The 13,444-nt window shown below is 43.8% G+C and overlaps 1 protein-coding gene across 1 annotated transcript in view; it reads right to left on the bottom strand.

The window, feature by feature from the left end:
- The window catches only part of PTPN11 (protein tyrosine phosphatase non-receptor type 11), a 100,602-nt gene that overhangs the window by 65,702 nt on the left and 21,456 nt on the right, over positions 1-13,444 (bottom strand). The window contains 3 exon segments of the mRNA XM_017889530.1: positions 124-316; positions 2,977-3,171; positions 6,792-6,914. Coding sequence (XP_017745019.1) covers positions 124-316; positions 2,977-3,171; positions 6,792-6,914 — 511 coding nt within the window.

Consider the following 13,444-nt stretch of genomic DNA (forward strand, 5'->3'; position numbering starts at 1 on the left):
AAATAAATAAATAAATAAATAAAAGACAATCTGACTTTGAATGTAATGGTGTCTGTCTTCTTCCAGCAGAAAAATCACCCAAAGACAACATCTTGCCAGGCCCATAGTTTAACTGAGATTTACCTGACAGCGAATCATAACATGGGTCACTTTAGACTTGCCGTCATTGCTCTCCCCTTTGTCATCACCAGTGCGCACAGAGAGAACAAAATCTCCAGGGTGACTCTGGCTCTCTCGTACAAGAAAACTACCATGTTTTCCTTTTTCAGTTAATAATTTCTCTGCTTCTTTCCCAGAGAGGTGTCCATGAAACCACCTAAAGTTTTTAAAAAATAAAAAGGAATTTAGCTCTACTATGGGTTCATGTTATTCTTTCACAAAACTACTACATACAGTCAGCTCTCCTAAACACAATTAAAAAACAGACACATTCCTCCAAGGGACTGATCAATCCCACCTGAGACAGAAAATTTGCATCCCATGCTAGCAGGAAAAACTGCAAAGATGGTAAGAATGACCACTAAACTTCTTAAATGAGCCCACAGTCCTTTAGAGACAAATGCCCCCAATCTTTCCTGTTTTTTTTTTTTTAAATCCCTCCTCTTTTAAAAATGCAATTTGCCATTCATCCACTGCCCAATGTTAAAAGGACCAACTATTTAATTATAGCCATTTAAATAAGTTACAGGTCAGGTATAGTGGCTAATGCCTGTAATCCCAACACTTTGGAAGGCCAAGGCAGGAAGATCACTCGAGGTCGGAGTTCAAGACCAGTCTGGGCAACACAGTGAAACCTATCTTTACAAAACAATTAAAAATTAGCATGGTGGCATCTGCCTGTAATTCCAGCTACAATATGAGGCCGAGGCAGGAGGATCACTTGAGTCCAGGAGGTCGAGACTGCAGTGAGCTATGATCATGCCACCACACTCTAGCTTGGGTGACAGAGCAAGACCCTGTCTCAAAAATAAATAAAGTCGGCCGGACAGAGTGGCTCACGCCTGTAATCCCAACACTTTGGGAGACTGAGGCAGGTGGATCACCTGAGGTCAAGAGTTCGAGACCAGCTTGACCAACATGGTGAAACCCTGTCTCTGCTAAAAATAAAAAATTAGCTGGGCATGGTGGCGAGTGCCTGTAATCCCAGCTGCTCAGGAGGCTGAGGCAGGAGAATCACCTGAACCCGGGAGGTGGAGGTTGCAGTGAGCCGAGATCGCATCATTGCACTCCAGCCTGGGTGACAAGAGCGAAACTCCATCTCAAAAAAAATAATTAATTAATTAAAAAAATAAAGTCGTAATAAAAAGTTGTAATAGAGACGGGCGCGGTGGCTCATGCCTATAATCCCAGCACTTTGAGAGGCCGAGGTGGGCAGATCACCTGAGGTCAGGAGTTCGAGTCTAGCCTGGCAAACAGGACAAAACCCGGTCTCTACTAAAAATACAAAAATTAACTGGGCATGGTGGCACATGCCTGTAGTCCCAGCTACTTGGGAGGCTGAGGCAAGAGAATTACTTGAATCTGGGAGGCGGAGGTTATAGTGAGCCAAGATCACGCCACTTGACTCCAGCCTGGGTGATAGAGCAAGACCCCATCTCAAATAAAAAAAAAAAAAAAAAGAAAAAGTTGTAATAGAGACAGAAAATCATTTTGAATGTTTGCCCTTGCTTTGGCATGTAAACACTCAATTAAAAAGGATCTTCATTATAAATTAATTCAAACATTTCAACCTTTTCCATATATACAACCTATACTTCAACAGCCTCCAGTGTCTTTGGACTATATCCTAGGTGATCATCTCAAACTGTGTAATGCACATAAGACTTGGAGTAAAAATGAGGGATTTTGCTAAAAATATGAATTCCCAGACTCCATAGCCAGCAATATCAATACACTTAAGTCTGAATGAGGCCCAGGAATCTGCATTTAAACCAGCACATCAGACAGTCCCAATGCAGGCATCCAAGGCCATCCAAGGACAGAATTTGAGACAATACTGCTCCATGTTACTATGGGAAGCATTTTAACCTAGTTTTATTAATAAAGTGGCTTTTTCCCTCAGGATCTTGGTCAGAAAGCAAGCACTATCATGGCAGGTAGTGTTAATGGCTCATCATCAAACGAATAAACTTTGAGTTATTTTTCATCCACACTCAACTGAAAACAGTAAAATTTAGAAATAAACTGTACAGAGTTGGCTGACAGCCTTTTGCCTGAAGCTATAGTGGCAGCTAGAGAAACAAATTATCAGCACATAATAGCACTGACATAAAGGTATAAGCTAAAAAAATCATACCTGAAGACACAAAATATACAAACTAAGAGATCCTGAATTTGCACCAAGTCAGAGAGGAGATTGGGAGTGTACAAAACAAATACAATCAATAAATAAGTCAAGCCCATGCTTTCATCAGGCTAGTTCCAATACAGGGGGAAAGATCTCGAAAATAACACAATTCTCTCTAAGCAAGGTCACTCTCACATAATTGTGGAAATAACATTAAAGGAATTGATGAAAAAACTGACCCTCTGAGCGCTCTGCTTTTCCACTTCTGAGCTTAAACTGACATCTGTTGGTGGCACTGCTGAATAACTGGTCAAGAGCCACCATAGAAAACTGCTGCTATTTTGGTGTCTCCATTATCATTTGTTTTCTTCTAATAACTCTCAAAGATTATCCGCCAAAGTTCAATAAGTCTTAAAACTAACACATGTAACCAAGTATATGCAGGAATGCTATGCAATCCCTATAGGATGAGTGTAAGTAACACTGATTAAAACTTTTGCAAGAAAAAGGTACTCTGAAAATAATTTGATGCTATTAGTCTCACTTTAATAATTCTTTAAAGATTACAGCTCAAAAAACAGTCACAAGCCTTTGGAGTCAGAAAGTCATACACAGACCTCAGTCATGCATTTCTGACACATAGGGCACAAGGGAGCAGCAGACTTTGTGGTCACTAAAATGTTACTGACCTTTCAGAGGTAGGATCTGCACAGTTCAGAGGATATTTAAGCTCAATAACATCTCCATTCTTCTCTTTTAATTGCCCGTGATGTTCCATGTAATACTGAACCAACTCAGCCAAAGTGGCAAATTTCTCCCCTCCATACAGGTCATAGTAATCACCAGTGTTCTGAATCTTGATGTGGGTGACAGCTCCATTTCTTCTAAAATAGTCCATTGGAAAGGGAGGTAAGGGGACAAATAATGAGTTACACCAGTAAAATCAGATCTCATGTTCCATGTCAGATTTCACCTCAATGTTGAAAGAAACCCAAGAAACGAATTTACCCATTCCCTATAAGAAATATGATGGGTGAAATAACCACACAGTCAACCAACTCAACACAAAGGTCTTTATTACTTTGTTTACCTTGCATATGTTTGCTCTTGTTGCCCAGGCTGGAGTGCAATGGCATGATCTTGCCTCACCACAACCTTTGCCTCCCAGGTTCAAGCAATTCTCCTGCCTCAGCCTCCTGAGAAGCTGGGATTACAGGAATGCGCCACCACGCTCAGCTAATTTTGTATTTTTAGTAGAGATGGGGCTTCTCCATTTTGGTCAGGCTGGTTTCAAACTCCTAACCTCAGGTGATCCACCCACCTCAGCCTTCCAAAGTGCTGGGATTACAGATGTGAGCCACCACGCCCGACCTATCTGGTATATCTTCTATTTTGAATGACTGGCCTATCGAATTGCATATATTAAGTAACAATAACTGAATAGCTACCAAAAAACATTTTGCTTTTTAATCATAAAAATATATAAACAAACAGTGCTATATTACTATTCATACAATGGAATACTATGCATTGCATAAATTGCTGTTACTATTCATACAATGGGATACCATGTAGCAATTTTTTTGTTTGTTTGTTTGTTTGCTCTTTTGTTTTTGAGACAGAGTCTCACTCTGTCGCCCAGGCTGGAGTAGAGTGGCACAATCTTGGCTCACTGCAAGCTCCACGTCCCAGGTTCACGCCATTCTCCTGCCTCAGCCTCCCAAGTAGCTGGGACTACAGGCGCCCGCCACCATGCCAGGCTAATTTTTTTTGTATTTTTAGTAGAAACAGGGTTTCACCCTGTTAGCCAGGATGGTATCCGTCTCCTGACCTCGTGATCTGCCCACCTCTGCCTCCCAAAGTGCTGGGATTACAGGCATGAGCCATCGTGCCCAGCTACTATGCAGCAATTTAAAAAAAAAAAAAAAAAAACAATGATGGCCAGGCACGGTGGCTCATGTCTATAATCCCAGCATTTTGGGAGGCTGAGGTGAGAGGATCACCTGAGGTCAGGAGTTCGAGACCAGCCTGGCCAACACGGTGAAACCCTGTCCCTACTAAAAATACAAAAATTAGCCACGTGTGGTGGCGGGCGCCTATAATCCCACCTACTGGGGAGGCTGAGGCAGGAGAATTGCTTTAACCTGGGAGGCAGAGGTTGCGGTGAGCCGAGATCACGCCACTGCACTCCAGCCTGGGCAACAAGAGTGAAACTCTGACTCAAAAAAAATAAAATAAAATAAAAGACACATGTAATTTTAAAGACACATGACACAGTTTTGAATATGAGGTAGTGTTATCCCAAAGCACAAAACAATATATGCAAAAGGTTACTACATTCATGGAGGCATTATATATCATTTTAAAATACTGGACACAACTAAATCGCTACCTACTGGTGACAGTATATAGAAGTTATGAAATATTCACACGATAGAATGCTATCCAGCTGATTAAAAAGATGAGAGAGATCACTAAAAGATTTAGGCAAGTGAAAAAAATTACAAAGAAATATATTTAATGTTCTACTTGATGTGTAAAAATAAAAGGAAAATAGTAATAAAATATAAATTTGCTTATTTTGTAAAAGAAACATAGGGCTGGGCATGTTGGCTCATGTCTATAATCCCAGCACTTTGGGAGGCCGAGGCAGGCAGATCCCTTGAGGTCAAGAGTTTGAGATTAGCCTGGACAACATGGTGAAACCCCATCACTACCAAAAATACAAAAATTAGCTGGGCGTGGTGGTGTAATCCCAACTACTTAGGTGGCTGCGTCATCAAAATCACTTGAACCCAGGAGGCGGAGGTTGCAGTGAGCTAAGATTGTGCCACTACACTCCGGTCTGGGCAACAGAGCAAGATTGTCTCAAAAAAAAAAAAAGAAAGAAAAAGAATGAAAGAAACACACAAGAATAAACAAGAAATTAATAGAAATGGCTACCTACAGGATGGAGATAGTGTGGTGCAAGGGAGTAGAAGTAAGAATGAGATTTCTCAGGCCAGGCGCGATAGCTCACGCCTGTTACCCCAGCACTTTGGGAGGCCAGGCAGGGGGATCACTTTAAGTCAGGAGGTCAGGACTACCCTGGCCAACATGGTAAAACCTAGTCTCTATAAAAAATACAAAAATTAACCGGGCATGGCGGCACACGCCTGTAATCCTAGCTACTCAGGAGGCTGAGGCAGGAGAACTGCTTGAACCCAGGAGACTGAGGTTGCAGTGACCCAAGATTGTAGCCACTGCACTCCAGCCTAGGCGAAAGAGTGAGACTTTGTCTCGGAAAAAAAAAAAAAAAAAAAAAAAAAAGGGTCAGGCATGGTAGCTCATGCCTGTAATTCCAGCACTTTGGGAGGCCAAGGCAGGTGGATCACCTGAGGTCAGGCGTTTGAGACCAGCCTGGTCAACATGGTGAAACCCCATCTCTAAAAATACAAAAATTAGCTGGGCATGGTGGAACACACCTGTAATCCCAGCTACTCTGGAGGCTGAGGCAGGAGAATGGCTTGAACCCAGGAGGCAGAGGTTGCAGTGAGCTGAGATCATGCCATTGCACTTCAGCCTGGGCAATAAGAGTGAAACTCCTTCTCAAAAAAAANCTGGGGAAAGAGGGAGGGAAACAGGCCTGGGCAGGGGAACAAAGGGGACCACAACTTCCTCAGTCACGTTTTACTTGTTGATAAAGGAAAGTGAGCTGAAGAAACTCTTAACAAGTATTTTTCTTGTTAAGAAACCAACAGAGTCTGAGTGTGGTGGCTCATGTCTGTAATCCCAACATTTGGGAGGCTGAGGCATAAGGATCACTTGAGGCTAAGAGTTAAAGATCAGCCTTGGTAATACAGTGAGACCTCATCTCTACAAAAAATATTTTTGAAAAATGCTGAGCATGGTGGCACAAGCCTGGAGTCCCAGCTACCCAGGAGGCTGAGGCAGGAGGATCACTTGAGCCCAGGAGTTCAAGGCTGCTGTAAGCTGTGATCGCACCACTGCACTCCAGCCTGGGCAACAGAGCAAGAGCTTGTCTCAAAAAAAGAAGGCCAGGCATGGTGGCTCACACCTGTAATCCTAACACTTTGGGAGGCCGAGGCAGAAGGATTGCTTGAGGCCAGGAGTTCAAGGCCAACCTGGCCAACACTGGAAGACCCACCTCTATAAAAAAAAATTGAAAAGAAATAAAATTTTTAAATAAATCAACAGGAAGGAAAAGAAAAATGCAGAAACCAGGTTCCAGATGTGTGGAACAAGGCTTAAGCACTGGAGGGCTTAAGAACTTCTATGACCTGCTCCAACTCACCTTCCATGAGGTCTCAGGGGGAAAAGAAGGGCCCTCCTTATTCCCCTTCTGCTAAATGTCCAGGAGGCCACTCCACAAACTCTGAAGGCAGCCCAGGGCTCAGGGAAGGCCTTCAAGCTCCAAATGCAGGCAGCAAGCTGTCCAAGCATGGTTTTACCACTTCCTACCTGGAAAACACTCTCAGGATTCTCTCTTTTCATTCCAACTTACCTAACGGAAAGTGTGAAGTCTCCAGGGTTACTTTTACTAGGCCTTGCCAAAAAACTGCCATCAACTCCTCTTGTCAACAGTAGGTTTTCTGCCTCCACACCAGTGATATTTGGGTGAAACCATCTTAAAAAGAAAGAGTAAGTAATTAAAAAAAAAAAAACCACACTGTCAGCACTACTTTCCACAACAACACAGCTAAGATGCATTATGAGCAGAGTAGTTTTAGAAAATACAAATCAAGACCTTCCCTGTCCCTTCCCCCTCTTCTCCTTGGTCAATGCCTCCTCCCTGCCTTTCCCTTGGTAGAGACCTGGGATTCAGTAGGCGGGGCTGGGGATATGATCAGAGGGAATGGGACTAGGGTATTAAGACTGTGCACTGATGGGGCCAGGCCCAAGAAAACAGACCATGTGGTTGCAAGACTGAGCACATGGAATAAATATAAATAAACTAGAGGCAGGGCACAGTGGCTCACGCCTGTAATCCCAACATGTTGGGATGACGAAGCAGGTAGATCACCTGAGGTTGGGAGTTTGGGAGCAGCCTGACCAACATGGAGAAACCCGTCTCTAGCAAAAATACAAACTTAGCTGGGTGTGGTGGTGCATGCCTGTAACCCCAGCTACTTCAGAGGCTAAGGCAGGAGAATCGCTTGAACCCGAGAGGTAGAGGTTGCAGTGAGCCGAGATTGCACCACTGCACTCCAGCCTGGGCAACAAGAGCGAAACTCCATCTCAAAAAAAAGAAAAAAAAAAGAATAAATAAACTACTTAATAAAGAAGTCACCATGTTGAGGACAGCAAGCCAGGTTTCTCACTGTTGGGAAGGGAGACACATATATGAGAAGGGAGAAAGCCAGAATAAATTTCATGATGTTAGATGGTAATTGGAGGTAATAATGCAAACTCTAATTTTTAATATATATATGTAAAGACATATATGTAGATACAGAAATATATATGTATATGTATGATTCTGAATGGGAGCAGTGGCTCACGCCTATAATCCCAGCACTTTGGGAAGCCAAGGTGTGCAGATCACTTGAGGTCAGGAGCTGGAGACCATCCTGGCCAACATGGTGAAACCCCATCTCTACTAAAAATACAAAAATTAGCCGGGCATGGTGGTGGGCACCTGTAATCCCAGCTACTCAGGAGGCTGAGACAGGAGAATTGCTTGAACCCAAGAGGCAGAGGTTGCAGTGAGCCATGATTGTCCCACTGCACTCCAGCCTGGGCGACAGAGAAAGACTCCATCTCAAAATAATAATAATAATAAAGAAATATAGGCCTGGCGCGGTGGCTCACTCCAGTAATCCCAGCACTTTGGGAGGCTGAGGCAGGTGGATCACAAGGTCAGGAAATCGAGACCATCCTGGCTAACCCGGTGAAACCCCGTCTCTACTAAAAATACAAAAAATTAGCTGGGCGTGGTGGCGGGCGCCTGTAGTCCCAGCTATCGGGAGGCTAAGGCAGGAGAATGGTGTGAACCCGGGAGGTGGAGCTTGCAGTGAGCCGAGATTGCGCCACTGCACTCCAGCCTGGGCGACAGAGCGAGACTCCATCTCAAAAAAAAAAGAAATATATGCTTTGGTGTATGTGTACATGTTTTTATGATTACACACACACACACACACACACATTTCCTAGGTCTCTTCTGAAAGGGTTTGGAAGTAATGACACTCCAGTAGCAATCACACCTAACACCTCTATCTTGGTTTCTACATATTGGGTTTTTCATTCTCCAGTGAAAGGAACTGGCCTCCTTGAAGAAATGGCTGATCCCAGGGTTGGGGCAGTAAACGTAAGAAGATGAACTTGGAACATCCTATTGTGGGCCAGTGAGAAAGAGTTCCAACGAGGAGCTATGAAAAGGACACAGGAGACAAACTGCAGGATCCTCCGCTGGCCAAAGTAGGGACAATTTGTACCTCAAAATAAACAAGGATAGTAACAGATTATAACCCATGGAATAAAATAGGAAATAGTTCATTCTCTTGGTTTCCTATTTTTTTAACTAATTGTTTGTTTAAAAATTGAAACATGGAGGCCAGGTGTGGTGTCTCACGCCTGTAATCCCAGAATTTTGGGAGGCCAAGGTGGGCAGATCACTTGAGGTCAGGAGTTCAAGACCAGCCTGGCCAACATGGTGAAACCCCATCACTACTAAACATACAAAAATTAGCTGGGCATGGTGGCACGCATCTGTAATCCCACCTACTCGGGAAGCTGAGGCAGGAGAATCACTTGAACCCAGGGAGCTGAAGTTGCAGTAAGCTGAGATCATGCCACTACACTCCAGCCTGGGTGACAGAGTGAAGACCTTGCCTCCAAAAAAAAAAAAAAAAAATGGAAGTACCATATGATCCAAGAAAAAAAAAAAATGGAAGTACCGTATGATCCAGAAATTCCACTTCCAGGTATACACTCAAAGTAATTGAAAACAGGGATTCAAATTGGTATACTTCTTTTTTTTTTTTTTTTTTTTTTTTTTTTTTTTTGAGACGGAGTCTCGCTCTGTCACCCAGGCTGGGGTTCTGTGGTCGGATCTCATCTCACTGCAAGCTCCGCCTCCCGGGTTCACGCCATTCTCCTGCCTCAGCCTCCTGAGTAGCTGGGACTACAGGCGCCGCCACGTTGCCCGGCTAGTTTTTTGTAGTTTTAGTAGAGACGAGGTTTCACCGTGTTAGCCAGGATGGTCTCGATCTCCTGACCTCGTGATCCGCCCGTCTCGGCCTCCCAAAGTGCTGGGATTACAGGCTTGAGCCACCGTGCCCGGCCCAAATTGGTATATTTCTATAACTCATATTCATAGCAGCATTATTTGCAAAAGCCAACAGGTGAAAGGAAACAGCATATATAGATGGATGAATAGATAAACATTCTACAGCGTATATAGATGGATGAATAGATACACATTCTAAGTGAACTAAGCCAGTGACGAAAGGACAATGTTATAGTTTGAATGCCTGTCCCCTCAGGTTGAAACTTAATCCTCAGCCAGACACAGCGGTTCATGCCTATAATCCCAGCACTTTGCGAGGCTGAGATGGGAAGATCACTTGAGCCTAGGAGTTCAAGACCAGCCCAGGCAACATAGTGTAACCCCATCTCTATAAAAAATGCAAAAATTAGGGCCGGGTGCAGTGGCTCACACCTGTAATCCCAGCATTTTGGGAGGCCAAGGCAGGTGGTTCACTCGAGCCCAGGAGTTCAAGACCAGCTTGGGCAACACGACGAAACCCAGTTTCTATAAAAAATATAAAAATTAGCCAGGAATGGTGGTGTGTGCCTATAGTCCCAGCTACTAAGGAGGCTGAGGTGGGAGGATCCCTGAGCCCAGGAGGTCAAGGTTGCAGTGAGCCAAGATCATACCACTGTACTCCAAGCCAGGCAACAGAATAAGACCTTGTCTCAAAAAAAAAAAAACGCCAGGCACGGTGGCTCACACCTGTAATCCCAACAGTTTGGGAGGCTGAGGCGGGCAGATCATGAGGTCAGGAGTTCGAGACCAGTCTGACCAACAGGGCAAAACCCCGTCTCTACTAAAAATACAAAATTAGGCAGGCGAGATGGTGCAGGTCTGTAATCCCAGTTACTCTGGAGGCTGAAGCAGGAGAATCACTTGAATCCGGGAGACGGAGTTTGCAGTGAGCCGAGATAGCGCATTGCACTCCAGCCTGGGCAACAAAAGTGAAATTCTGTCTCCAAAAAAAAAAAAAGATATAACCATGAAGAGGAGTCAGGCAGGATGCAAAGAAATATCCAAATTAAAGGCCAGTAACAAGACTTAGCAAGTAATGCAATGCATTAACGCATAACCTGGAAATATAATGGACCAAAACAAACAAAATAAAAGGGAAGAAGAGTTTTTGTGGTTGTTTTGTCTTTTGCTATAAGGATATTACTGAAACAATTTGAAAGAGGTATAAAGATTTGATAGTAGTCTTCTTATAATATACATTTTGGTGATATACTGTGGTTATGTAACCAAGTGTCCTTGATTTTTAGGACATATATCCTGAAGTATTTTGGAGCAATGAGATGCCATGTCTGCATTTTACCCTCAAGTGGTTCCAACAAAGCTTAAATATAGAGACACATATATGTACTCATGTATATATACATGTGTATTTTATATGTAGATATGCATTTTATATATAAAATACATACATATACATGCAATACATACATATATGTGTAGTGTATATATAATTTATATATATATATATATATATAACACAGAAAGAGAGAGAGAGAGAGAAGGCAAACATGGTACAGGTTGAGTATCCCAAATCTAAAATGCTCCAAAATCCACGGCCAGGCGCAGTGGTTCACTCCTGTAATCCCAGCACTTTGGGAGGCCGAGGCAGGTGGATCACCTAAGGTCAGGAGTTCGAGACCAGCCTAGCCAACATGGAGAAACCCCGTCTCTACTAAAAATACAAAACTTAACTGGGCATGGTGTCACGCGCCTGTAATCCCAGCTACTCAGGAGGCTGAGGCAGGGAGAATTGCTTGAACCTGGGAGGCAGAGGTTGCAGTGAGCTGAGATTGTGCCACTTGCACTGTAGCCTGGGCAACAAAGCGAGACTCTGTCTCAAAAAAAATGGGCCGGGCTTGGTGGCTCAGCATGGTCACTTTGGGAGGCTGAGGCGGGCAGATCACCTGAGGTCAAGAGTTCAAGACCAGCCCAGCCAACATAGTGAAACCCATCTCTACTAAAAATACAAAAATCAGCCAGCATGGTGGCAGACGCCTATAGTCCCAACTACTCAGGGGGCTGAGGCAGGAGAATCACTTGAACCCAGAAGGTGGAATTTCCAATGAGCCAAGATCACTCACTGTACTCCAGCCTGGGTGATAGAGCAAGACTCCATCTCAAAAATAAATTAATTAAATAAATACATAAAGTGCCCGTATGACATTCAAAGGAAATGCTCATCACAGCATTTCAAGTATTTCAGATTTGAGATTTGGGGATTAGAGATGCTTAAGTATATAATAAAAATATTCCAAAATTTGAAAAAATGTGAAATCCAAAACACTTCTGGTCCCAAGCATTTTAGATAAGGGATACTCAACCTGTATAAGGTTGACTTGTAAATCTGGATGAAAAGTAAATAGAATTATTTGTACTATTTTGCAACTTTTATTTAAATTTGAAATTATTTCAAACTAAAATGTTTTTTAAAACCCACAAATGATGAAATCCATCATGAATGGCATCTGCTTCAGAGGAGACCTCTCTAGTTTCCAGTAAAAAGATATTCCTCATGGATTCCAAAAGTCACCGAGATTCATGGCAACAGTAACTTCTAAAGTCAAATTATCCTGGATCTTTCTAGGCTAACAGAATGTTCTGAAATGCTCCCAGGAATATAAGTCAATATTAAATGCAGAGTTCTGGTACTGACAAGTGAACTTTTAAGAGACTTCTCCACAAATATTGACCCAATTCAAGTATCTTACAACAGAGAAAAGAGACCAGGCACAGTGGCTCACACCTGTAATCCCAGCCCTTTGGGAGGCCAAGGTGGGCAGATCACCTGAGGTCAGGAGTTCAAGACCAGCCTGGGCAACATGGCAAAACCCTGTCTCTACAAAAAATACAAACATTAGCCAGGTGTGGTGCCATATGCCTGTAGTCCCAGTTACTCAGGAGGCTAAGGTGGGAGGATGACTTGAGTCTGGGAGGCAGAAACTGCAGTGAGCAGAGATCACACCACTGTATTCCAGCCTGGGCAACAGCACGAGACCTTCTCTCAGATTTAAAAAAAAAAAAAAGTCTGGGTGAGGTGGTTCACACCTGTAATCCCAGCACTTTGGGAGGCCGCAGTGGGTGGGTCACCTGAGGTTGGGAGCTCGAGACCAGCCTGACCAACATGGAGAAATTCTGCCCCCACTAAAAATACAAAATTAGCCGGGCATGGTGACGCATGCCTGTAATCCCAGCTACTCAGGAGGCTGAGGCAGGAGAATCACTTGAAACCAGGAAGCAGAGGTTGCGGTAAGCCGAGATCGCCACCACTGCACTCCAACCTGGGCAACAACACAAAACTCTATCTCGAAAAAAAGAAAGAAAAGAAAAATCGTAAAGCTCAGATCAAAATAATGAAATACTCATTTGCTTTTTACTCTCTCTGAGAGCCTGTCAGATTGAGTCTTGGCCCGGTGACTCATACCTATAATCCCAGCACTTTGGGAGGCCGAGGAAGGCGAATCACCTGAAGTCAAGAGTTTGAGACCAGCCTGGCCAACATGGTGAAACCCCATCTGCACTAAAAATACAAAAATTAGCCGAAAGTAGTGGCATGCAGCTGTAATCCCAGATACTCGGGAGGCCGAGGCAGAAGAATCACTTGAACCCGGGAGGCGAAGGTTGCAATGAGCTGAGATCGCACCACTATGCTTCAGCCTAGGCGACAGAGCGAGACTCCGTCTTAAAAAAAAAAAAAGAAAACTAGCAGGGCGAGGTGGCGGGCGCCTGTAGTCCCAGCTACTCGGGAGGCTGAGGCAGGAGAATGGCGTGAACCCGGGAGGCGGAGCTTGCAGTGAGCTGAGATCCAGCCACTGCACTCCGGGCTGGGCGACAGAGCGAGACTCCGTCCAAAAAAAAAAAAAAAAAAAAAGGGGCCAGGGGTGTGGTGGCTC

Source organism: Rhinopithecus bieti, unplaced genomic scaffold (assembly GCF_001698545.2).
Source record: "Rhinopithecus bieti isolate Rb0 unplaced genomic scaffold, ASM169854v2 scaffold_19610, whole genome shotgun sequence".
NCBI classification, from domain to species: Eukaryota; Metazoa; Chordata; class Mammalia; order Primates; family Cercopithecidae; genus Rhinopithecus; species Rhinopithecus bieti.